Source organism: Talpa europaea (assembly GCF_964194135.1).
Source record: "Talpa europaea genome assembly, chromosome: 4".
Lineage (NCBI taxonomy): Eukaryota > Metazoa > Chordata > Mammalia > Eulipotyphla > Talpidae > Talpa > Talpa europaea.
This window is the reverse complement of record NC_140070.1, coordinates 95,046,382-95,073,737: the sequence shown is the minus strand read 5'-3', so window position 1 is coordinate 95,073,737 and position 27,356 is coordinate 95,046,382. Positions and strand designations below refer to the sequence as shown.

Sequence of the window (27,356 nt, the reverse complement as noted above, 5' to 3'; positions counted from 1 at the left end):
AGGCATGAAGAGAAAAATAATTTACCTAAGGTCATTTTTGCCCAAGGTAAAAATAATTTACCCAAATTTAACTAACAAATTATAGAGATCAGTTTAAAAACTGAGCCACCTTACTGTAAAGAGATCATACTGTTTTCCTAAGTCAAGCTAAACTATGGATGTGTTAAAATAAATATGAATTGAGGATCTGAATTACTTAGCAATTTGCACTATAAAATATCACACACTGACATCAGGAATTTTAGGATTTATGATAACTTGTGAAATGATCAGCTCTTACTTAAATATTAATTCCTTCAGGAGGTTTCCCAAATCCCAAAGAGTACACTAAATCCCTCATTTTGTGTCAGTAGTGCTCATATTTATCTCCACAGCAACTCTAGGTGTACTTTCCCAGTAATTAAGTAAGCATAATAGGTGTTCAAAATTTTTTTTAATTTGGAATCAATCAAATCATATAAACATTTGTGATTTTCAATATAATTTACACATTATACTGAATTACAGAGAACTGAGTGACTTCTTTGTTTCAAATTATGTCAGTATCCCTGTGGCAGAATAATTGCCCAGATTTCAGTGAAAACATTACCAATAGGAAAGAAAGTTCCACCTTTGAATTTAAGTTACCAGTGCCCTTCCGTTAAGCCAGTTTAAGTTAAAGCCCCAAATGTAAGGACCGAGTCCTATCTTCCTTCTGATGAAGACATGAAGATATTTGATCAGCAGCAGTTAAGTTCCTGGGAACCAAAGGAAATAGCTATGTAAGAGCAAATCACAGCACATAATGCTGAATTGTCTCAATAGAAAAGCCAGCAGAAACCTATGAACCACTTGATACAAGTGTTACCGAAATGTCTTTTGGAGTTTGGTGACCCCTGACTTTTCCAATTATTTTAACTCTTTCTCTACCACATGTATCTTTCCTATAAATTCTCACTTGCCCCGGAGATAAAATAAATGCGAGGATGTGTGAGATGGGCTAGATGCTTCATAAATATTTTCTCATTTAATCATCCCAGGCTGGCATGGAAATGTGTATCTTCATTTTAAAAAGAGAACAGGTTATAAGGCAGTTTGTCCATGGCCACCCCAAACAATGTGGGATCCAACGTGAAAACCCAGATGTCTTGAATCTCATGTATTTGAATCATGGTTTGTTTTCTCTTTGAATCTTGAACTCTCTACTGTCTTAAAGCATATATCTCCTGCTTTATATTTTGTCTAATGATTGAGCCCCACAATGTAACTTTATAATTTAATATCTATTTGTAGCCACAATTTCATTACTTGGATCATGCCTATGAAAGTATCTTAAATCCAGCTATCACTGAACAAAACATTCTTCCTGCTTTCTGACAATGCTGCATTAAGTGTATCCCCAAGATTTTAAAGTTCTCTTCTTTTGCTCTTTAGATGTTTGTGTCCTGACACAATAAAGAGTTATTCTGAGGGCAACAAATTTCTTAACTTTACTAGAAAATTAATACTCAATTGGGTATATAATACTAAAAAAGAAAAAGGGGTCCCATCAAGGTAAGTGCTTTTGAACAAACCTTACTAGAAATATTATGTTCATTTGTAATTTCCTATGTATGTATTCTAAAATTTATATCATAAATACTTTGTAAAGTATTTTGAGCTATTATAAAATTAAATTACTTATATATATACAAAAAGTTACTTAAAATTAAACAGAGACAATATAACTTGTTTTATTATTGAAAAAAATTTCACATATCATGAATAAATATCAATGATTTTTAAGTGTACTATTTAATGTTATTTTATTCTGTCACAATATTGGACAATCATAACCTCTATCAAATTTCAGTTTCGTTGCCCCAAAGGTAAGCATAGTACCATTAAGCAGTTATTCTCCATTCTCCCTTCTCCCCGATTCCTGAGTTGCATGAATCTGCTTTCTGTATATGATTTTACTATTCTGAATATTTGATATAAATGAAACCATATAATATGTAACCTTTTCTTTCTGACTTCTTTCAGTCAGTATATTGTTTTCATCTACATTGTAGCATATAACAGTAGCATATAAAGTTTGTCTTCTTTTTAGCATGTACCAACAGTCTATTCCTTTTTATGACTAAATAATAGTCAATTTTATAGTTATACCATATATACAATTATCAAATGAAAAAGAGAGTAAGAGAATGGGAAAGGTATTGCAAAATAATCAGAAAACAACAAATGGTAATAACAAATTCATAACTATTAATAATTAAACTAAATGTGAGTAGACTAAATTCTCTAATCATAGCACATAAAGTGGCTGAATGGATAATACATAACCTAACTATATAATCATAGACGAGACTCACCTCAATATTAAGACAGTACAGACTGAAAGTGAAGGAATAGAAAAAAATATTCATTGCAAATGGAAACTGAAAGAAAGCTGGGATACCATTATATAATGATAAAGGGATCATTCCAAAAAGAACACATAACCTTTGTAATTATTTATGCATCCAACATAGGAGAACCTAAATATATAAACATTAAGTGACCTAAAGGGAGAGAATAGACAATACCACAATGCTAGTAGGAGATCTCAGTATCCTAGTTTCAGTAATGGATAGATCATTCAGGCAGAAAATCAGTAATGAAGCATTGGATTTAAACGATATTAGAGTGGATTTAATACATTTACAGAACATTCTATCTAAGACCACTGAATATACATTCTTCTCAAGTGCATATGGAACATTCTCTAGACTTGATCATATATTAGACCTCAAAACAAGTTTTAATTAACTTAAGAATTTTGAATTCATATCAAACATGTTTTCTTTTTTTTTTTAATAAATTTTATATTTATATTCCCCATACAATTTCAACCCCCCCCATTTTGACCCCAATCCCTCCCCTCCCTCCACCCACCCCCCCAAAAGTGTCTCTGGTTCATAAATTTTTGTTGATTTTGATTTTCACTTTCTTATAGTTATTCATTTTCCTCGTCCCTTATTTAAGTTTTCTAGATTCCTGCTATGAGTGAGACCATCCGGTATTTTTCTTTTTCTTTCTGGCTTATTTCGCCGAGCATGATCCCTTCCAGCGCCATCCATGATGCTGCAAATTGCATGTGTTTATCTTTTTTGAATGCTGAGTAATATTCCATGGTATATATGTACCACATCTTCTTGATCCAGTCATCTATTTTTGGGCATTTGGGCTGTTTCCAAAGCTTAGCTATTGTAAATAGTGCTGCTATAAACATAGGGGTGCAGGTGTTCTTTGGAATTGATGTTTCTGTGTCCTTTGGGTAAATACCTAGGAGTGGAATTGCTGGATCATATGGAAGCTCTATGTTTAGTAGGTACAGAAATCTCCACACAGCTCTCCCTAGTGGCTGGACCAGTTTGCACTCCCACCAACAGTGCAGAAGAGTTCCTTTTTCTCCACACCCTCGCCAACATTTGTTGTTGCTAGTTTTTTTAATATGTGCCATTCTCACTGGTGTAAGATGGTATCTCATGGTAGGTTTGATTTGTATTTCCCTGATTACAAGTGATGTTGAACATTTTTTCATATGCCTGTTGGCCATTTGCATTTCCTCTTCAGAGAAGTTTCTTTTAAGCTCTTCTGCCCATTTTTTGACTGGATCATTTTCTTTGTTGTTGTTGAGTCTCATCAGCTCTTTGCAGATTTTTGTGATCAATCCTTTATCATTAGTGTTGTGTGCAAAAATGTTCTCCCAGTTGGTGGGGTTTCTCTTTGTTTTTGTTAGTGTCTCTTTTGCTGTGCAGAAGCTCTTTAATTTGATGTAGTCCCAGCTGTTTATCTTTGCCTTCACTATCACTGCTTTGGGTGATGTGTCTGTAAAGATGTCTTTGATGTGCAAATCACGTAGTGTTTCGCCTATATTTCCTTCTATGTATTTTATGGTTTCAGGTTTTATGTCTAGTTCTTTAATCCATTTTGAGTTGGTTTTTGTGTATGGTGTGAGGTAGTAGTCAAGCTTCATTCTTTTGCATGTAGCGGCCCAGTTTTCCCAGCACCATTTATTGAACAGATTTTCTTTGCTCCAATGCATATTCTTTGCTCCTTTGTCAAATATTAGTTGACCATAAATCTGTGGGTTTATTTCTGGATTTTCTATTCCATTCCATTGGTCTGTGTGTCTGTTCTTGTTCCAATACCATGCAGTTTTTATGATTATGGCTTTGTAGTATAGTTTGAAGTCTGGGAGTGTGATGCCTCCATTCCCTTCTTTTTTTTTTTCAGGAGAGCTTTGGCTATTCGGGGTTTTTGGTGATTCCATGTGAATTTCATCAATAATTGTTCTATTTCTTTGAAGAATAACATTGAAATTTTTATTGGAATAGCGTTGAATCGGTATATTGCTTTTGGTAGGATGGCCATTTTAATAATGTTTATTCTTCCAATCCATGAGCAGGGGATGTCTTTCCATTTCTTTGTATCTTCTTCTATTTCTTTTAACAGTGTTTTATAGTTTTCTTTGTAAAGGTCCTTTACCTCTTTTGTTAGATTTATTCCCAAGTATTTGATTTTTTTTGTTTCGATAATAAAGGGGATGGTTTTTTTGATTTCTTCTTCTTCAGATTTATTGTTAGTGTATAGGAAGGCTTCTGACTTTTGCATGTTGATTTTGTATCCTGCCACTTTGCTGAACTGATTGATGAGTTCAATTAGTTTTTCTATGGAGTTTTTGGGGTTCTCTATGTATATTATCATATCATCTGCAAATAGTGATAGTTTGACTTCTTCTTTTCCTATTTGGATTCCTTGTATGTCTTTCTCTTGTCTTATTGCTCTGGCTAGGACTTCCAGTATTATATTGAAAAGCAGTGGTGAGAGTGGACATCATTGTCCTGTTCCAGATCTTAATGGAAATGCTTTCAGCTTTTCACCATTGAGAATGATACTGGCTGTTGGCTTGTCATATATGGTCTTTATGATGTTGAGGTATGTTCCTTGTATCCCAAGAATTTCAAGGGTTTTTATCATGAATGGGTTTTGCACTTTGTCGAAAGCTTTCTCGGCATCTATTGATATTATCATATGGTTTTTATATTTCTTTTTGTTGATGTGTTGGATAACGTTGATTGATTTTCGGATGTTGAACCATCCTTGTGTACCTGGAATGAATCCTACTTGGTCGTGGTGAATTACTTTATGGATACACTGTTGGATTCTGATAGCTAAAATTTTATTGAGGATTTTTGCATCAGTGTTCATTAGGGAGATTGGCCTATAGTTTTCTTTTTTTGTGTTGTCCTTGTTCGGTTTTGGTATTAGTGTAATGTTGGCTTCATAGAACGTGTTAGGTATTTTACTTCCTTCTCAATTTTTTGGAAGAGTTTGTGAAGGATAGGCACCAATTCGTCTCTGAATGTTTGGTAGAATTCATTTGTAAATCCATCAGGTCCTGGGCTTTTGTTTTTGGGGAGGTTTTTGATTACCATTTCAATTTCGCTAATTGTAATTGGTCTGTTTAGGTGCTCTATTTCTTCTTTATCTAGCTTTGGGTGATTGTAGAGTTGTAGGAATTTGTCCATCTCCTCTAGATTGTTGAACTTGTTTCCATATAACTGTTCATAGTAGTTATTATTCTTTTGATTTCTGCTGTGTCCGTTGTGATTTCTCCTCTTTCATTTATTATCCTATTTATTTGTGCTTTCTCCCTTTTTGCCCTTGTGAGCCTGGCTAGGGGTTTATCTATTTTATTTATTTTTTCAAAGAACCAGCTCTTGGTTTCATTGATCTTTTGGATTGTTTTTTTAGTTTCGATTTCGTTTATTTCTGCTTTGGTTTTTATTATTTCTTTTCTTCTGCTGGTTTTGGGGTTTTTTTGTTGTTCTTTTTCTAGATCTTTGAGCTTCAAGATTAGGTTGTTTCTTTGAGTTCTTTCTTGTTTCTTGATGTGAGCATCTATTGCTATATATTTTCCTCTTATTACTGCTTTGGCTGCATCCCATACATTTAGGAAATTGGTGTCCTCCTTGTCATTCAATTCAAAGAATTTTTTAATTTCTTCTTTTATCTCCTCGTTAGTCCAGTGGACTTCCAGTAGTGTGGGTTTCAATCTCCATGAGGTAGGAGAGTACCTTGCCTTCTTTTTATGGTTTATTTCTAGTTTGATGCCTTCATGGTCAGAAAAGATGGTTGGTATGATTTCAATCTTGGTGTATCTGTTGATGTTTGTCTTGTGCCCCAGTATATGATCGACCCTAGAGAATGATCCGTGTACGCTTGAGAAAAATGTATACTCAGATTTTTTTGGGGTTAGTGTTCTATATATGTCTGTTAAGCCCAAGCACTCTAGATCCTTATTTAGAGCTTTAGTGTCTTTACTAATTTTTTGTCTTGTTGATCTATCCATTGTTGATAGTGGTGTGTTGAAGTCTCCCACTACGTATGTGTTTTCTCTGATGTCTGTTTTCAGAGATGCCAATAGTTGTCTGATATATTTTGGTGCTCCTTCGTTAGGTGAATATATGTTAATGAGTATTATTTTTTCTTGAAGTATTGTCCCCTTGATCATAATGTAATGACCACTGGGGTCTCTTTTTATCTTTTTAAGTTTGAAATCTGTTTTATCTGATATGAGAATAGCTGTTCCTGCCTTCTTTTTTGGTCCATTTGCTTGTAGAATTGTTTTCCATCCTTTAACTTTGAGTCTATTTTTATCTTTTGCAGCTAAATGTGTTTCCTGGAGACAGCAAAAGGTTGGGTTTTGTTTCTTAATCCAGCCTGCAACTCTGTGTCTTTTTATTGAAGAGTTTAGTCCATTTACATTTAGAGTTAGTATTGATATGTTAGCATCTGTATTTGCCATTGTGTTTGTCTTTCCTTTGATTTTATTTATTTATTCTTTTAATAACTTTCTTTGGCCTTCTTTTGTTGTTATTCGTCCCTCTGAGGTTCTGGCTTTAGGACTCCTTGTAGTATTTTTTGGAGTGGGGGTTTAGTTGTAATAAAATTCCAGAGTTTCTGTTTGTCTGGGAAGGTCCTTATTCTTTCTTCAAAGAGGAAGGAGAGCTATGTGGGATAGAGTATTCTTGGTTGGCATCTGTTTTCTTGGAGTCTGTTGCCTATGTCCCTCTACTCTCTCCTTGCCCGTAGTGTTTCTTCAGAGAAGTCTGATGTCAGTCTGATTGGTTTCCCTTTGAATGTTATATGTTTCTTCCCTCTTGTTAGTTTCATTATTTTTCCTTGTCTTGGATTCTTGGGAGCTTTACTATTATGTGTCTTGCTGTATTTTTCCTTTCGTCATGGAAGTTTGGTGTTCTTCTTGCTTCTTGTATATCAATTTTCAGCTCCTTCTTCGCATTTGGGAAGTTCTCTTCAATTATATCCATGAATATTTTCTCTGTTCCTACATCTCTCTCCTCTCCTTCTGGGATTCCTATAATTCTTATATTTCCTTTCCTCATGGAGTCAGATAGTTCCCAAAGTCTTTCTTCGGTCTTTTTCCTTTGTACTTCTCCTTCATTTTCTGTTTTAGTTCTTTTTATTTCTGTGTCTTCAAGAGTACTTATTCGTTCTTCCATTTCATCTATTCTGCTTTCATTGCTTTTCCCAGAGTTCTTTAGCGTCTCCATTAATTCTTTGATCTCCTGCATTTCTTTTACTTCCCTCTTTAGGGACTCAATTTCATTCTTCTGGTCATTAATTATTTTCCCCTTATCATTGTTTTCCTTTATGACTTCTGTCAGTTTTTAATCACAGCAATTTTAAATTCTCTATCTGGAAGGCTCAGAAGTTCTTCCAAGTTACTGTCGTTGCAATCTGGTAGATGGTTTTCTTTTTGTGGTGTGCTTTTTTGCTGAGGAGTTGCTGGGTTGCATGTGGTTTTTCTACTCCCTACTGCCTGTTTTCTAATTTGCCGTATTCTTTGTGACACTGTGTTGCTGGTACTGGCCGGCATCTTGGGTGACCTTCCCAGCTCACCACTGGCTCCTCTGGGGAACTTCTGCTGGGTTCACAGGTCTCCAGCAAAGAAAGGTCCCTGCTCTGTCTCCTCGGTGAGCCTTCTGCTGGGTTCACACAGTCTCCAGCAAGAAAGGTCCCTGCTGCAAAATGCCGGTGCAGGGGACGTGCTCCCCTGCACGCCAGTCTGCCCCAGCGGTGGGTGCTGCTCCCCTCTGGGCTGGAACTGCAGTCTAGAAGGCGCCCAACATGGGCAAGCCTCCCAGCTTACCTCTGTCTCCTCGGTGAGCCTTCTGCTAGGTTTACACAGTCTCCAGCAAAGAAAGGTCCCTGCTGCAAAATGGCGATGCGGGAACGCACCCCCCTGCACACCCGGTCTGCCCCAGCGGTGGGTGCTGCTCCCCTCTGGGCTCACAGTCTCCAGCAAAGAAAGGTCCCTGCTGCAAAATGGCGATGCTGGAACGCGCTCCCCTGCACGCCCGGTCTGCCCCTCAAACATGTTTTCTAACCACATAGTATTAAGCTAAAAAAAATTATAGAACAAAACTAAAATTCACAAGTATATAGATGTTAAGCAACATGCCACTGAACAATTAATAAGTTAAAGAAAAAATAAAAATGGAAATAAAAAAAACTTCTCCACCAAAAGAAAAGGGAAACATAACATCCAACTTATGGAATTCAGCTACTTTAAATACTTCAAGGACCTACAATAAGAAACCACAACAAAATGTTAGCAAACCAAATTTAATATGTTAAAAGGATGGTACATCATGGTCATGTGGGTCAGGAATATAATAGTGATTCATTATTCACAAAATGAAGGATAAAAATCATATGATTATCTCAATAGATGTTAAAAGGCATTTGCTGGTCTTATAAAATCGATATGGGCATATTCTCTTTTTTTTTTAGGAAGTGTTTGAGAAAGAGTTATTAATTCGTTTTTAAATAGATGGTAGGAGTCACCAGTAAAGTCATCTGGTCCTGGACTTCTATTAGAGGTTTTGATTGCTACCTCAATTTCTTCATTAGTAATTGGCCTATTGAGATTTTCCATTTTTTCATGATTCAAGGTTGGTAGATTGTACGTTCTAAGATGCAGTTTGATCTGGTTTGAGCTGGTTTGAAACATTAGAACTGGATGAAACTGATTTGAGTCAGTTTGAACTGCTGGAACCAATTTGAACTGATTGAAACTGGTTTGATCGGCTTTGAGCTGGTTGGAACCAGCTTGAGTAGGTTTGAGCCAGTTAGAAATGGTTTGATCTGGTTTGAGATAGTTTAGTTTGGTTTGAACTAGTTGGAACTGGAATGATTTGTTTGAAATCAGTTTGAGCTACACTTTCATATGTCTGTCATACCACAATAATATGAAATAAAAAAGGAAAGAAAAATGGAGGGCCTCCCCTGGTGGCGCGGGTGGTTGAGCTCAGCGCTGTGAAGCTGTCTGCAGCCTCTGCAGTGCCGGTTGGATCTCCCGCCGGCTGGCGAGGGTCCCACATGGTGTGGCAGACCTCTCCTGTCTTGCCTGCTGCTCCCCTCAGCAGTGTATTTCGTCAGTCTGCCTGTTCTGTTCCCCACTCTGTCTCTGGTGAATCTTCTCACCCTCCCATGCATCTGGCCTGTACCCAAGTTCTTGTATAAATAAATAAATAAATCTTAAAAAAACAAAAGAAAAATGGAAAGGAATAAGTTGGGAAAAAAAGAAAAGCAATCTTGAGAAATGACTGGGATGGACAGGGGTGGTATTGCAGTGATATTTGTAACAGGGCTAACACTCCCTCATTACTCCCTCACACAGGCACTGCCTGAGGTCCTGGATGGTCCTGGAAATGTGATAACAGGATCATATTTTTCTATATTCATAATTTCATCTTTTATTAAGTAAGACCCCAATGTTAAAAAAGATCAGAACCTGCATTACCTAGAAATCCTGGAGAATGGGGAGTGATCCAGTACTTACCCCGTTTTCAATTGGTAGTTGATTAATTATTTTATTTAGGTTTTAACGATGATACATTATGCTAGTTGAATATTTTAAAAAATTAAAATTATCCTTTCATACACAATTGTACTGTCTAGCATAGTTGGTATAGAATTGAAACTACTCTTCAAGGCATGTTTATTATTTTAGATAATACCACCACACATAGTGGGATTCATTCCAGAATTTATTCCAGGAAAGATGCTCATGACACAATATTAAAAGGGGAGAAAAAAAGTTTACAGAACATGTCTGATATAACTCCTTTTATATTTATAGATAAGGATTATATAAGCAAAATTATTGGAGCAATATTCAAACTATTATTAGTAGTTTTCGCTGAAAAGTAAAATAATTGGAAAGTGGGAGGAATCCTTTTGTTTTATTTTTTAGTATTTCCAGTTCAAATTGCCCTTGTCTTATGGTTCAAAGCACTTGTATTAAAAGTAAGAATATATACAAGGTTGGTGAAAAAGAAGAAAACTGTCCTCAAAACGTTTAGCCTATGAGGAAATTGAAAGGACATCTGAGGTAGGATGCCATAATGTACCAGGGGTAGTGATGACTACCAGAAGTAAATTGGATTCTGTAATTATTGATAATTAGAACAGAACAGTTCTAATTAGATAATTAGAACAGAACTATATAATGAAAATAATTCAGCGTAGTTCTTTCATCAAATAAAACCTTTTTTTTTACAGATACTACTTTCTTCGTATAAGCCATAAAATAGTATTTACTGATGAATTTGAGTATGCCGGATACCTTGTGATATTAATGAATCTATTTCCTATTACAATTATGTGGCTATCCATGTTAAATAAAATTTATGAATATGAATTGAAATATTCTAACTACATTTTTCTTTCATATTATATTTTGGAGATCCTAATTAAGGTAATCTAAAGTGTGTGTGTGTGTGTGTGTGTGTGTCTGTCTGTCTGTGTGTCTTGAGTGTTTTCATGTTAAGTATCTAACGGGCATTTCCTACCTTCATTTTAACACTAGTTACAGTTTTCTAAGAGAGAGTATGAAATTCTCCATCACTCATTAAACAAAAGAACTTTAATTTTCAATGTTTTTTTTTTAAAATCCATACTTTAAGGATTTATTACATAAATTTTAATATGGTGTGTGTCAAGACAACCCAGAGTGAATTTCAAAGGTATTGTAAATGTTTTTAAACTTAGCCAGGTGATAAATACATGGATGTTCATTTTATTATTTTTATACTAAATAAAGATGAATAGGTAGATTGATATTCATTTATACTTAAATGAATAATTTGATCTTTTACATTCAGTATACAGGTAGTTGCTAAATGATGGAAATGAACTCCCACAAACTGATAATTATTATGTCATGCATCAACTAGCTATAATATAAAGTATTTTTTAACCAGATTTAAATAGAAGAATTAGATCTGCTATAGGATGGGACAAAAATAATGAACCGCAACTCTTTACTGGGAAGTTAAAAATCCATGATATTTGGTGGGGTGGGGAAGTCATATCTAATCACAATGTATATGATAAATTCTGATTGCGTTGGAAAGACTGTAGGAGATTTCATAGAATTTAGAGGAGATGTAGAAATTAGGGTTAGGAATTGTAATAGAGTTAAGGTAAGAGTGAAGATTCCCAAAAACCATTTAAGAGAAAGAGCTCTGAGCTGGGATTCAATAGGTCTTGCCTCCAGTTATATGTCTCAGATTAATGGTCAGCTTGCAAGTTTTGTCTTTTTCCTGATCTTTTGTTTGGTTTCTATATTTCTTTCTTAATGAACAGATTGCAGCAATGAGGAAGGAATATTTTTTACATGCTTGGAACCTATTTGAATTAGTAATTACATTAATTGGCATTATAGATGTAATACTTTCAGAGACAACTTTCTTTCATTATGCTTTTGACTATTATCAAGCGGCACTCTTTATGAAAATTGTTCAAATATTTCGTGTATTGCGCATTTTGAAGGTAAAGAACTATTACATTATGCAATTTCAAATTTCTTCTGATTGTCTTATGAAATATGAATGAAAATCAGTTTACTAGTTTTGTGGTTTCCACTTTCCATTAGCCTGATATTTATATTTTAAACTTTAGTTACCTTTTAAAAATAAGTTTGGTTTTTGTTTTGTTTTAAAGATTTATTTTTATTTATTTATTTTATTTATTTATGCAAGCACTGGGTACAGTCAGAAGCGTGGGAGGGTGACAGAATTCACTGAGCCAGAGCAGGGAGCAGAGTAGGCAGAAGGACCGAAGTACACTACTGAGGGGAGCAGTGTACCTCCGGTGGCCAGGGAGCAGCCGGGGATCGAACCGGCTCTGCAGAGGCTGCGGGCAGCTTCGCAACCCAGCGCTCAACCGCTGCGCCGCTGGGGAGGCTCTTAAAAATAAGTTTTATACTACAAATATCCAAGTTGTATTAGAATTCACTTAGCACATAAAAGAATTTATTGCCACTTTTCCTTTGAATTGAGACCACATGAAAAATTCCACATTACTATGAGCGCAAAATTAGCTCCGAAGCAATCTTCATTCTTACAGGTACTTGTGATAAAATATAAAAACCAACAAAACAACCATGTAAACCATTCATAATGACAAAACAAGCATAATACATTCACACAGACCAAAAAATACACATTAGGTATTATATAATTTCATATTGTTATAGAATCAAAGAATCAAAATGACCCCAGTTGTCTAATACATCTTTCTATAACAAGTGATATATGTAGTTATTTATATTCTATATGATTACTTAAATGACATGAAACTCACTCCATCCCAAGGCATATGAAATACACACACACACACACTGACCCCCCTTCTACCTCGTTCTCTGTTCACACACAAACAAAATATATACCCATAAGCACTCTAGGAGATATAAAGCCAAACAAGACATAGTTCATCAAGTGATAAGGCCAACAGATTAGAATATTTACTTTTAGATCTTTCTCACATGTGCTTAAAAAATTCTTATGCTACTGAGAGGTATAAAGCAACCAGGTCTAAAAGTATATGATTAATAGCATATTCTTTTTCAGTATTATATAAGGCTGCCAGTAATGCTAGTATACAATTTCACCTGAGGAAGGCAATTTCAGTGTATTCCAGGGACCAGTTAATTCTTTCTGGTACAAGGACATACGGAATCTATCAAATATTTTACATGAAGAAACTGGCGAACCGACTAAGAGAAATTTGCTTGTTCAGAGGAAAATCTGAACCCTTACGCCAAATGGTCGGACCTTAGAATATGAAGACTTACTAGATTTAGTCTCTGCCCCCAGAGAGCTTATCGAAGAAGGGCAAAGACAAGTAATCTGGATATCCCAAGGTCATACAGGAGAGTAGGTGCAAAGCAGTAGTGTGCAAAGACAGCTAGTGGAATAGAAAAGACTTCCTTTTTTTTTAAGGTGACACTTGAAATGAATATTGTGGAATGAATATAAGTTCTTTGAGGATTCAGGGCAGGTGGTTAGAAGACAGAGTATGGAGCTCGCGGAGCAGAGGTAGGGAGCGTGGGGAACAGCCAAGTCTGCTGAAGCTTGGAAAGTACACAATGGTAACAGAAAACCAGGAGACTTACACTCTCAGAAAAGAAATAATGAGAAGTTAACTGTAGAGCCAAACAAGGAGCATAGAGGATGAAGAATTCTAACTCAAAGGAACATCTAATGTGAAGTTTAGTAGAGATTTAATGAGTAAAAAGGGCAATATCTTATAGATAGTTACTTTATGGCCTAAATCCAAAAGAATAAACCCATCATTTACTACTAATTTAAACCAGTTGAAAACTGCATCCATTCTCCAAAGGAAGCTAAGTAAAGAATAAAGTCATCATTTTACATAAGTGCCTGACATTATAAGCTACAAGGAATTCACTCTAACCATGAATTTATAAGTATACCATGGATAAAATAACTAAAAGCCTTGACAGGTTACCACAATTACTACTGAGAGCATGTCATTTCTTTTTATTATACATTTCAGCTAAACTAATTAGCATGTAAACAACTAATATTTGTACTATATATATATTAAACAGTAATCCTGGTTGTTTTTTTTTTCAGCTTGTAACACCAAAGTTCCTGAAATTAATAGATAAAAAGATGAGTCATCAGTTGTCCCTTAAGTATGCTATACTAAAAGGATATGTCCAAGGTGAATCAGACATAATGACAATAATTGATAAGATTGAAAGCTCTAAACAGGTTAAACAGGTGAGGAAAATTTTAAATACTAAGGAAAGGTTTACACTCCCACCCCTCACCATGGGTGAGGACCCATGGTGTCCCTTCTGTGTATTTAAGTGTGGGATCTTTGACTCTCTGTTTGTTAAGTAACTTCTGCAAAAACTTAAACCCGTCTACATTTAGGTTTCTAAAATATCTCCTTACTGAAAATATCTGCACCACATTAACAGGTTAGAGGCACTTGGAAAGCACCTTTCAGCCCTGTGATCACGAAACCTGCATGTCTGGTTAATTCCTTCCCAATGCAAGTTGTAGGCACTGTCATGTTACACAAGCATGAAAGAGGAAGTACGGGAGGAGGGTGAGAATGATGGCAGTGTTGAGCTAACAGAGCTTCCTCCCAATTCCCAAAGGCTCCTTCTGTTTCTTTCTGAAAATCACGGATTTTGCCATGGTAAATAGCAAAAGAAATAAAAGACAGGGCTCTAGCAGATGGAAGGAAGTAACAGTAGCCCTTCTAAAGAGAAACCCTGTCTGCCTCATTACATAAATGAGAATAATGAAGAGAGATTACATTTTTAGACCCAGACACAAAGGTAGGTCCCATGTTCTAGATATCTTTTTTTTTTTTAATTGAGGAAGAGTAACACAAGTTGATCAGATATGTGGAATGAAATGATTACCTTTCAAGGCAATTTAGAACATCTGGATGCCCTATATTATATGTTCAAAGTTTAGTAGCTGAGAAAATTGAGCATTTCATATAAACACAAAAAAACAGTATCTTTCTTCTCTTTACCACCTGTAACTTTAAAGTTATTATCCAGAATTTTGTTACCTTTTCTAATGACTCATACTTACACTGAAATTTGAGGGTACACAGTAGAAAATACAAAAGGATTTGAATCACCAAGATGCTGTTCAGTTTTAGATCTCATTTCTCTTCTCACACAGCTTATCCAAACCTCCTACCTCACTGAAGGTTGAAAACTGAACTTATGTCCCAAATTTGAAGACCTCCATAAATTTGAATGGAAAAACACTTGCCGTGCCTTCGTTTTTAGGTTCCATAGAATCCTAACGAGAGTTACTTTAAGGGAAAACACATGGCTCGCTTTGCAGGCTTCTCAAATTGGCCTAGGTAGTGCGACTTCTTCTCCTCTCCTCCATTCTGCTGGAGCAAAAGAGATTTCATTGCACAAAATTTAATTCCAATCTCTGAAATCTAATCTCTAATCTCTCTTCTCCATCATATTTTTCTTTAAAGTTATTAATTTAGGTTAAAAATCCATCAATTGCTAATGTAAAGATGTTTTAATCAATTTGTTTTCCATCAGGAATAACACTTCTTTTGTTCCATAGATGTTATTAGGGAGAGTAAAAAAGAATACAGGACATGCTATGAAAGAACTAGGTAGGTGCCTCTTACTTTAAAGGTTCAGTCCAAGCATCTCTTATAATCACTACCTTAGAGAAGTAATAGTTAATATAACTAAACTGATCTTCGAGGAAACCTACTTATGTCTAGTAATAAAGTGACTACCTTCAATAATCAACATTATTGTGTCTTTGGCTGGAGCGGTGGGTTGTGATATTACCTCTCCACACTTGTTCTCTCTGCTTTATACCAAATGAAGGCCTTTTAATGTCTGTTTCAAAGATACACCCTAGCAATTCATGGTTACCACATAATTATTTTCTGCCAACCCACGAGTGCAAATACCTCCCTGAGAAACACAAGGAAGGAAGTTATTTCTTCCCTCCATTTGCCATAGAGCTACCATCTGAGGTTTCATAATGAGTTGACATGAGAACAGTCTCAAATCTTTGTGATGACTGCAGGGAGGCTCACTACCAATACCTGGCAACAACCAAGTCTCAGGTCATGCTCCTAACTCAGGAAAGATCCTGGGAGTGGGACAGACATACCCCTATAGTACAGTGTGCATGTATCAGAGGAAGAAAGGTGTTTGCTAGCAGACAGTGGGCAGCAAAGGGTACAACAAGCCTGAGAATGAGGCCTGGGTTGAGAGATCTTCTATGGCCAGACAAGAGGTTGTGACCAAGGGAAAATCTAAATGTAGACTAAGTGGATCATATTTTCATGGGCATCCAGGAATCCAGGCCAGACAGGCAAAAGTTCATAGATGATGAGTCATCTAGAAGCACACACTGGGTGAGTGGACAATGACCCAGCCTGAGAGAGAGGCTTAATATGAAGCCAGATGAAAGCACATAGTCTATAGTCAAAAATCCTGATTTAAACAGCATAGAAAAGAGGGTCCAGAATTCCAGACCTACAACTCAGAAGCATCTCTAGGTCCTGGGTCCAGTGCAGGTGAATCCATACGATTTTTACCTTGAACTGGGGCTGTCTATCTTTCCTGGGCTTAGGCACAGGTATGCGCTGCTGACAAGAAAACACACACTGGTGAATTACAATGGATTGCAGAGGCCATAGTAGGATACATGCATTTCCCTGCGTTGAGGGTTGCTCCATAAATTAGAGCAGCAGTATTAGCTTGTTGCATGCATGAAATATTTAAACAATGTTCTTATTTCATATGAAAATACTTTGTTATTTTTCAGGCTACTTAGAGTATGATCACCCAGAAATTGCTATCACTATGAAAACAAAGGAGCAGATTCATTTCATGCTCAATTTAGCTAGACAAATTGTTAAGGTTTTCAGGCTAAAAGGAATTCTTCATAAAGTCGAAGGGGCTGAAATCGATAAGGTAAGGCAAACTGTTTTTCGAAGCAAATTTTTACTTGGCAAATAGTCATTCATGACCTTCAAACCTGCTTTTGGCTCTTTCCAGTATGGCCTCACATGAGATATGGATATCTAACTTAAAATAATTGCCTAAAGAAAAGTGTTTCACGACCAATTTGAAGGAAGGAGCTTAAATTGCTCCTCCTCTGTGTGCAAAGCACTGGTTATTGTATTGCATTTGTTTATAAGGAGGTGCATTTTTGATAACTTGAAGGGATATAGTATATTTTAGAGAATTCTCATCGCTATTTTCTAAGAAGAAAGATGGGTAGGTAAAATTTTTTAACCCAAAATAAAAAGTTACACATTTCATAAAGTACTGATGAATTTTGGATGTGGGAGCTGACTTAAATATTCTTAAGTGTGGATCTAAGTATATCTACCCCACAGATATACCCCTTCAGTTCAGGAATTTTTATTTTTGCAATAGCCTTGCTCATGTTCCAAGTGTTGCTAGAAAAATCCTCTTTTAAAACCAGAGCCTTATTTCATTCAGTGTAGGTGACTCCTGTATTATTTTTTGGGACAGGGCCCTTTAGATGAGTGATTTTCTTTCTGTATGTGTTACGTATTTCTTGTATTCAATAAAGAGGAATGTATATATTAAACAAATAAAATACAAATAAAGGAAAGTACGTGCCAGAAAGAGCTTCCTTACCACAGCTGCAGTGGCCAACTTCTCTTTTTGTTCTTACCATAGTGAGGAACCATCTCCTGTTATGATCTGCCCCCACAACAGAGTACTATGACTATTACTTATCCTGAATCTATTACTCATCCTGGGCTAGTAGTTATCAATATATTTCTGGGAATTATCTATGACACTGATAAAATTTTCCCATAAATACTATGTTTATAAAGAAACATTCAACATAGGGTAAATATTAAGTACAATTTTATATCTCTGAATTATTTAAATGATATCATGGCTTGTAATAAGATATAGAGGAACACAAATCAATCTAAGTATAAAATTTATTCTCAAATTTGAGAACAGAAAAAGAAAAAAACATAAATATATACTATGCTTGTAATTATATACACAAATCTTGTTAACATAATAGCTAATTGAAACTGGAAGTATATTAAAAACTTAATGTACTATAAGTGAAAAAGTTTTACCTCCAAAAATAGCTATACAAGACACTTAAGAGATCAAAGAAGGAAAAACATTTGATGAAATTTAAATCTAATTCAGAATGCTCAGAAAAGATCTTACAAGGCTAATAAGGAAAGTCCCATTGATAATTAGATAAAAATGTCTATTAAAAATATGAATTGTATTAGTTGGCAAAACATTTAGAAATGTTCCCTTTATTTGTTGACTTGAATTTAAAGTCCTAGGAAATTAACTTAAAGGCATAAGATTAATAGGATAATTCACTGCTGTGTCTAAAACAACAAAATTCTTTCCCAACTAAAGATAGGAATCATATCTAGAAGAGACCATAAGGGAGGTTTCCAGGGTATAGTAGATGTTTCATATCTTAATCTGGATGTGGGTTACACAGGTATTTTCACATTGTGAATGTTCTTTGAGTGGACACTTAAGATTTGTTGCTTGTCTGCTATATTCAGTTAAATGGTTAACTTTTAAAATCTCGCCCATAACTTCAGAATAATGATAGCACAGAAAAAGGTTTCCAGAGGATAATAGGTTTCCATAAGATTTCCATAAAGTTTATCGTAAGATAATAAAAATTCTAGAAGAGCAAGAAAAAGAAATAATACAAAGTGATAAATATCTGGTGAGCACCAGTTTCATTCATCTCTTTTCTTAAATCTTGTGTTTTATTGATAGTTGATAATGATCAAAAAGAGAGATATACTTAATTTTCAGTCTACTATCGAACCTCTTTCTGCTGATGAAGTCTTATACCATGTTCCATGGCTGGATAAAGACAAACATCTTATACACTTCATTCTGGTAATATTTCTATTTCCTAGTAATGCCATTTCTAATTTACCAACATATGACCTTTTAAAAATAAAGATTAAATTGTAATACTTTCCAGTTTAAAATTCTTTAAGTGTCTTTTATTGCCAATAGATTCAATCAAAATCCCTTTGAATGACACTCAAAATCTTTCCACAGCCTTCCTCTCGCCCACCCCCCCATCTTTATCTCCTGTTAATCATTCATCATATACCCACACTCCATTTATACTGAACCCCTAAGTGTGCCCTAATCACTTTACACTGCTTTCTAATTCCATTCTCCTGTGAGTGCTATTTACTTTCCTTGAAGGTCCTTTGTTTTCACATGTTTTTCAACCCCTCCTGCTTATTATTTTCTCTGGAAACATACCCACCCAAAGATACTCAAGAAAATGAGCTTTGGGGTTAAACACCCCACCAGTAGACTTCCATCAATCATCATGAGTCTGTAAGACCAAAGATTTCACCATTGTATCCATATTATATATATATATATATATATATATATATACATACACACACACACACACTCACACACCTTTATTATAGCATGATATTACATTACAATAATCTTTAAAACTCTTTCCTAAAAAAAATACTATTTGTTAAATCATGCATCTTTTGAATACTCAGTCCCTGGCACTGTGTATATTGCATAATAGGTGCTCAATAGGTATTTATGGAATAAACAAGTAAATGAGTATAACTTGTATTTATACAATTATTTTTCTATATCTACTTGGCGCCCTAAAATCAATTATATTTTCAACCTGCTGTTTAGAACATGAGTATGTATGAGATATACATGTGCCATTAACCTGCATCTGTCCTAGTTATTTTTCATCTAGATGAGATAGTTTCATGCTTTCATTCTGTTCTAGTATTGGGGCATAGGAAGAAATTTCCCCCACCTCATCTTGGTTCTTCTAAGATTGGACAAATGAACATCAGACAGATTAGTATGAGAAAAACCCAAAATTTAATAATATATGTATGATATTTATTTGGAGAGCTTTTATTTTTGTAAAAATCTAAAGAATAATGGGGCAGACCAGGGATACATACGTTGTGTTAAGCGACCTAGGGCATCAAGGAGAGAAAAGGGAGAGATTTCACATGACAAACAAGTTTGTTACTCTGAGAATAAAGATGAACTTCTCAGACAGAGAAGAAACATTCACTAATGAACCTACAACTGGAGGAACCCCCCCCCCAACTGCATTCTTATAGGTCATAAAAAGGAGACAATTGCTTCTTCAACTAGGAAAAGAGTCAGAAGCTAAGGACTTGATCTCTTCTTTGACTAGCAAAAGGTGAAGGACATAGATAAGGACAGAAGCTTATCCCCAGCCTCAGAGGATTCCATAGATTTTAGCTCAAAATATTCTTCATGTCAGAGCAAGGCACCTTCAAGGGATGCCTTGTGTTCTGGAAATCACAGGGTGATCTGATTTATGCACCTTTAATAGATTTATGCACCTCATCCATGTATAAACCCCTCATTAGAAATTGTGTCTATCCATGAGTACCCACCTCTCTTTGCTATTCATAATCCTATTTTCTCTTATAAATTTATTATTAACACCTCAGATCTTACAATTACAATAAAAATATAAAAACTTTATTAAAATGTGAGCTTCATCCTCCCCTAAATAGTTGTTTTAGGTTTGTGTCTAAATACTAAAATATTGTTTTAGGTTTGTGTCTCATATATTTGATAATATTTCTTAGAAAGAAGCCAGAGTTATAACATTTGATTGTGGAAATGATATATTTAAAGAAGGTGATGAGCCCCAAGGAATTTATGTAATTGTTTCAGGAATGGTAAAGGTAAGGCAGAGTTTCTTATAAATGCATTTGTGAGCATTAGTTAAAAACTTTGTAGAATTGAGAATGAATAGCTTTCCATGTTAAGAACTGTAGTGATGGGTTTTTTAGAATGGCAGCTACTATCCAAGCAACAATCTTCTGTTTCAGACACAATGGATAACACTATCCATCAATTTCCCATAGATGACGAGAAACTATTAAAGGATGGATCCTTGATATGGAAATTAAGTAAATTGTTACATTTATCTGAGTTGGTCATTTAGCCTTTCTAAAGCAAGTATAGATAGACTGAATAGGACACATGGGAAAAATGAGAGTATTTAAGTATGTATTATTTCTAAATCACTGCTAATTTAATACATTTGCTTTAAAAGGTGCAAATAATAAGTATCCTCAAACAATATATATATATATATATGTATGTATATGTATATCTATTACTACCAAAGGGGAAAAGTCATAAATTAGGTTGTTTTGTTACAGGGCAGCCCCAATATAAAATGGGTTGCCTGACTGTGGTTCCTCACACGCGCACTTAAAAGGGACTTAATACTCTGCTGCAGGCACACACAAAAGGTTAATAGAAGATGTATTCACAAGGGAAGGGGAAATGAGGAAATGTACAACTCAGGGAGAAAAGTGGGAGACAAAGTTTTAAATGCGTCCTACCCGATCTGCTGATCTGGAATCCCAAATGGCACCCTGAGAGCTGGCCGCGAGCCACGAGCCGTGAAGCCAGGAAGCGCGCGAGAGAGCGACCCCAAGGCCCATGTGTCTGGTTTTTATACCAAACCTGGCTGCTTAACTCCACCCTCAGGTCCCAGCCACCTTTCCTTTGGTGGTGATGGGATTTGTCTTTCCCAATGTCTTGATAGCTTTAGTCTGGAGTGGGGGTGGGGTCCACAAAGCCTGTATGGAATTAGCAAAGGACATCCTTTCCCCCTAACAGTTTTAGTAGATTAACTATGTGTATTTTTCTCTCTTTGTTCCTGAACAGCTTGAAAGATCAAAACCACGTGTGGGAATTGAACAAGTACTCTGGGAGTCAGAGGAAAAAGATGATGAGCTAACTTACATTGATTACCTGATCAGTGGGGAAATAATAGGAGAGTTAAACTGCTTAACTAAAGAAACCATGAAATATTCTGCCATCTGCAAAACTGTAGTGGAGGTCAGAAAGTATCATCTGTTATATTTTGTTTGCTATCTAGTATCAAATATAAGGTTATGTCTGTGCTTTGTATGTATTTACAGTCTAGTGACACTTTTTTAAAAACTAGAAATAGTATGGGAACTTGTTACAGAATGATACTTATCCTGAGTACAATGTTCTAGCTAAAAGCTTGCAAAATTTAATCTACCGTAGAGAAAGAAGAATTTAAGCAGAAAAACCTGTTATATGAGGTCTTTCATGAAGAAATCGGGTGGGATATGTTAACTATCAAAATCACAAATTAGGGGTAAGGAAGAAGACGATCAAAGATCTACTAACACGAAGGTTGAGCAAAGTAGATAGTAGTTTCCCTAGATGTAACTTAGGACAAAAGCCTCAAAGCAACAGGTGCTCCACTGGCCTAATTTGAACGCTAAAGAAAAATAATGGCAGACACTTGAACTCTATATATAAAATCCATTAGCCGATAACAATGCCAACTTTTTAAATATCCAATGAGGACATTAGAATATCAACCTATTACTCTGAAAATGGAGTTTTTAAAAGAAAAAGAAGTAAACATACATCCTGTTTTTCTTCAGTCTCCTCTCCAGCTTCTTTCCCTCCGTGCTCAGCTCCACCTTTCCTTGGGTGAGGCAGGCAGGGAACCTGGGACCTCCCCTTTTCCTGGAGACCACCCTCTTACAACACCACCTAAAACAGTCTTAGTATGACTAAAATTGGGACAATAGGGCGTCATGTACCTCATCTGAAAATGCAGCAAACTATTAGCGCTCCACAAAGTCTTCCTGCACAATACAGAAAACCTGAAGCATCCCACATCCAGCAAGTTTAGAGAAAATGCAGAAAGGAGAGAAAATGACACTAGGAGGGGGAAATTAAATAAATCCAGAATATGGGAAGTTCTACACATATAATCTGTTTTCCTTTTTTTTCCCCCAACAAATCAATGACATATAAAGGGGGAGGGGAGAAGAAAGAGAGCAGTGCTATTTGAATATTTACAAATGAAATGATGATGCCTGAAATTTGCATTAAAATACTCTACCTTCTTTCTAGCCATGACAGAGTTACTGGTAGCAAACTACTATAGCACCTACCATATAACAATCACAAAAATTGACAAAACACATGGGGCAAATGTTTTCAGCATTTTTGGAAAACAGGTGGCATAAGTCTGGGAATCTTAAGAGAAAAGAGATAAGATAAGCCCCAATCTACGCTGATCCTCTGAGCCGACAAGGGAGAGATCAGAAGTTACAGCATTCTAGCTGCAGATATGCCCTTAGAGTTCCAGCCTGGAGCCCCTAGAAAAAGTGGTTGCACAGTAGAAGATCTAAGGACTCTGTCTGATGGTTTTCTACAAGTCCTTGGTTAAGAGCTAGGCTGCATACGCCCTGGTTGAGACAGAACTAAACTTACCAGAACAGAGATATTAGAGGTATTAATCCCTGGTATTAGAGTACGAAGGATTAGGGGTAGTTAAGGTTCTGCCTGACAGGAAAGGCGATTCCTCAGGCATGCAGATGAATAGTTCCTGGGGGTAAACATCATGACCTAAAGTGACATCTGCTTTAGAGCTAGCCTAACAGCATCTCAGTTCAATCCCAGACAAGGTCTACAGGTGGAGACAGAATTTGGTGGTTAAGTTCCACCAAGATACATGGTCTCAAGAAAATAAAGTTCAGCTTGTATAAATTCTAGGTGAATCTGTTACAGGGCAGGGAGGGCATCCCAGACCCCGCAAACCTGCCTGCTCTAAATAGGTTCTGCCATCTGCTGCATCAACGCAAAACAAATGAGACTTTGGTGGGAAGGAACTTTAATACAATTAGTGAACAATACAGAAAGGACAAAGAATATGGTTTCTAAATCAAGCACCCAAAGTTACCCATCCCCTCGTGGGTAAAAGTCCACCCAAGGAGAATTGGCCCAGAGCAAGGCCCCAAAGCCTGCCACAAGTTTTAAGCATCTTCCAGTGGGGACTCACAGAAAAGGATCAGAAACAACCAGACAAGTCTAGAAGGAAAAGAGCAAAATCAAAATCAAGACAAAAACTGCCATTGTCACCTCCCCCCAGGTCTCTCACCCACATCTGTGTCAACCAGTCCATGACCAAAAGGCAAGCAGTTTCTTCACGTGTCTCTAGGCTCCATGTGCCTCCTCCAGGTCTCCTCCTGCTCTCCATCCTGCTTCCTCAGTCTACTCTGCAGCTTCTTCTCTCCCTCCTCTGCTCCACACTCCCTTGGGTGGGGCAGTAAACCTGGAACCTCCCCCTTTCCTGGGGACCACCCTGTTACAATTAGAGAGTGAAAGAAGTGCCTACTACCATAAAAATATTACAATATTTAGGAGATGGAAATAAAAGCTGGAATCTCTACAAGGCATCATCAGCAATTAGAATGAGTAAGCAAGCAAAGACACATGAAATTTGTGACAAATAGTGTGAAGAGGATGGGGGAGGGGAAGGGAGCAAAGACTAGAAGACGATATTGAGTTTGCTCAGAAAATGGATTAGGCAGACAAAGGCACTAAATCTATTACTAAGAATAGATTTTTTAAAAAATTAAAGGGCAATATAGTCAAAGGAAATTATAGTCTTAATAAGAAGAGATGGGAAATATAAGCATAATATGGAAATCTAGAAAGTCTGATGTAAATTTTAGAAGAGAATAGATTGGAGGTGGCAGTACAGAAAGAGTCAGGAAACCGGAAACAAGATAAAAGAAATAATAATGTCTGAAAAAGAAAGAGAACAGTATTTTTCAAATGTATAGACTCATCTTCTGGTATAATGTATGTATAATAGAATTTGCAGGAGGAGAAGAAATGTTTTCTGGGAAATTTAAACAAATGGAGAAATATATTCATGGATTTCAAGCCATAATGTTATTGAATTGTCTGTTATTCCCAAATTGAGCTATATAGATCTCAATTAAAATTTCCACGGACTTTTTCTTATAGAAATTTACAAACCACTTTTAGAATTTATATGAAAATTTAAAGAACCTAGAATAGGCAAAATAAATTTGATTAAAGATAACATTAGATCACCTGATTTAAAGATATTGCAAATCTATTACAATCAAGATTATGTGGTATTGGATTAAGGATAAAACAATATGGAAAAATGGAATGGAAAAAAATCCAGTGATAGAGGCACATCTATGCAGCCAATTGATTTTTTTTATAATAGCATTTTTAACAAATGATCCTTGAAGCATGAAATACACACACACATATAATACATATAAGAAAATATTATTTTTTAAAACAATGAATATACTTTGGAATTGATGTTTCTGTGTCCTTTGGGTAAATACCTAGGAGTGGAATTGCTGGATCATATGGAAGCTCTATGTTTAGTAGGTCCAGAAATCTCCACACAGCTCTCCATAGTGGCTGGACCAGTTTGCACTCCCACCAGCAGTGCAGCAGAGTTCCTTTTTCTCCACACCCTCGCCAACATTTGTTGTTGCTAGTTTTTTTTTTAATATGTGCCATTCTCACTGGTGTAAGATGGTATCTCATGGTAGTTTTGATTTGCATTTCCCTGATTGCAAGTGATGTTGAACATTTTTTCATATGCCTGTTGGCCATTTGCATTTCCTCTTCAGAGAAGTTTCTTTTTAGCTCTTCTGCCCATTTTTTGACTGGATTATTTTCTTTGTTGTTGTTCAGTCTCATCAGCTCTTTGTAGATTTTTGTGATCAGTCCTTTATCATTAGTGTTGTGTGCAAAAATGTTCTCCCAGTTGGTGGGGTTTCTCTTTGTTTTTGTTATTGTCTCTTTTGCTGTGCAGAAGCTCTTTAATTTGATGTAGTCCCAGCTGTTTATCTTTGCCTTCACTATCACTGCTTTGGGTGATGTGCCTGTAAAGATGTCTTTGATGTGTATATCACGTAGTGTTTCGCCTATTTTTCCTTCTATGTATTTTATTGTTTCAGGTCTTATGTCTAGTTCTTTAATCTATTTTGCGTTGGTTTTTGTGTATGGTGTGAGGTAGTAGTTAAGCTTCATTCTTTTGCATGTAGCGACCCAGTTTTCCCAGCACCATTTATTGAACAAACTTTCCTTGCTCCTTTGTCAAAGATTAGTTGATCATAAATGTGTGGGTTTATTTCTGGATTTTCTATTCGATTCCATTGGTCTGTGTGTCTGTTCTTGTTCCAATACCATGCAGTTTTGATGATTATGGCTTTGTAGTATAGTTTGAAGTCTGGGAGTGTGATGCCTCCATTCCCTTCTTTTCCCCTATGTTTATAGCAGCACTGTTTACAATAGCTAAGCTTTGGAAACAACCCAAATGCCCAAAAATAGATGACTGGATCAGGAAGATGTGGTACATATACACCATGGATTATTACTCAGCATTCAAAAAAAGATAAACGCATGCAATTTGCAGCAACATGGATGGCACTGGAAGGGATCATGCTCAGCGAAATAAGCCAGAAAGAAAAAGAAAAATACCGGATGGTCTCACTCAGAACAGAAATCTAGAAAACTTAAATAAGGGACCAGGAAAAAGAATAACTATAAGAAAGTAAAAATCAAAATCAACAAACAACTATGAACCAGAGACACTCTATGGGGGTGCGGGGTGGGGAGGGATTGGGGTCAAAATAAGGGGGTTGCAATTGTATGGGGAATACAAAAATAAAATTTATAAAAAGAAATTTTTTATGGTTAAAAAAAAACAATGAGTATACTGATGAAATATTAAACTTATCTCCTCCTTCTCCAGACATATTTCATTCCCAAAAATCATTTGTATAAAGCTTTTGATCAATATTATCCTCACATGGAATACAAAATGTGGCTAAAACTTGGACTTTCTATTACTGCCAGAAAAATCAAGGAGAACTTGTCTTATGAGGTAAGAGGTGTTTACGAAACTCATCCTGCTCTCTGAATGCAGTGCATTAAAGCATCGTTATAAAATAACTATTCATGAATTTATGGTAAGCTTTATAATCACTCCATTATGAAACTGTGCTTTCCTTCTAGGATTGGAGCTACAAGCTGCAACTAAAGCTTTGTAATGTTTTTGTGAAAGATATACCAAAGAATACCAAAACTGACATCTATGGTGAAACTGTAGTTTATGTCATCCTCATCCATGGAGCTGTAGAAGACTGTCAGTTACGAAAAGCTTATAAGGCCCCTTCCTTAATTCCTACAACATGTTGTCAGGTAAATATTCATATATTCATATCTTCAAATAAATATGCAATGTAGGCAACAATATATTCACATTAGAAAAATTGTTACTTTTCCACCTTCCAATCCTCTCCCTTTCCCCATCACTGCATCAATATACCACACACACACATACATACACACATGTACCATGTTTGCTGTTTGCTGTAGCATGTACACACCAAATACCAAGCTATTCCTGCTCAACGTCAATGCAGGAAGTCAAGCTTGTGTTTTCGGTCACATTTAGCTTTTGATGCAGTTATAAATAGCAAGATGGCCTATTAAGTTCATTTACACATTGCAGAAGAACCCTGTCTGGACTGTATCAACA

General features: G+C 36.0%; 1 protein-coding gene across 1 annotated transcript in view; it reads left to right on the top strand.

The window, feature by feature from the left end:
* The window catches only part of SLC9C1 (solute carrier family 9 member C1), a gene marked incomplete at its 3' end in the record, with an annotated part of 82,271 nt that overhangs the window by 38,690 nt on the left and 16,225 nt on the right, over positions 1–27,356 (top strand). The window contains exons 14-24 of the mRNA XM_084232660.1: positions 1,414–1,533; positions 10,600–10,795; positions 11,686–11,871; positions 13,983–14,132; positions 15,468–15,519; positions 16,695–16,843; positions 18,683–18,808; positions 20,551–20,649; positions 21,647–21,820; positions 26,568–26,699; positions 26,831–27,016. Of these exons, the coding sequence (XP_084088786.1) occupies positions 1,414–1,533; positions 10,600–10,795; positions 11,686–11,871; positions 13,983–14,132; positions 15,468–15,519; positions 16,695–16,843; positions 18,683–18,808; positions 20,551–20,649; positions 21,647–21,820; positions 26,568–26,699; positions 26,831–27,016 (1,570 nt within the window). The remainder of the gene's footprint in view (positions 1–1,413; positions 1,534–10,599; positions 10,796–11,685; positions 11,872–13,982; positions 14,133–15,467; positions 15,520–16,694; positions 16,844–18,682; positions 18,809–20,550; positions 20,650–21,646; positions 21,821–26,567; positions 26,700–26,830; positions 27,017–27,356) is intronic.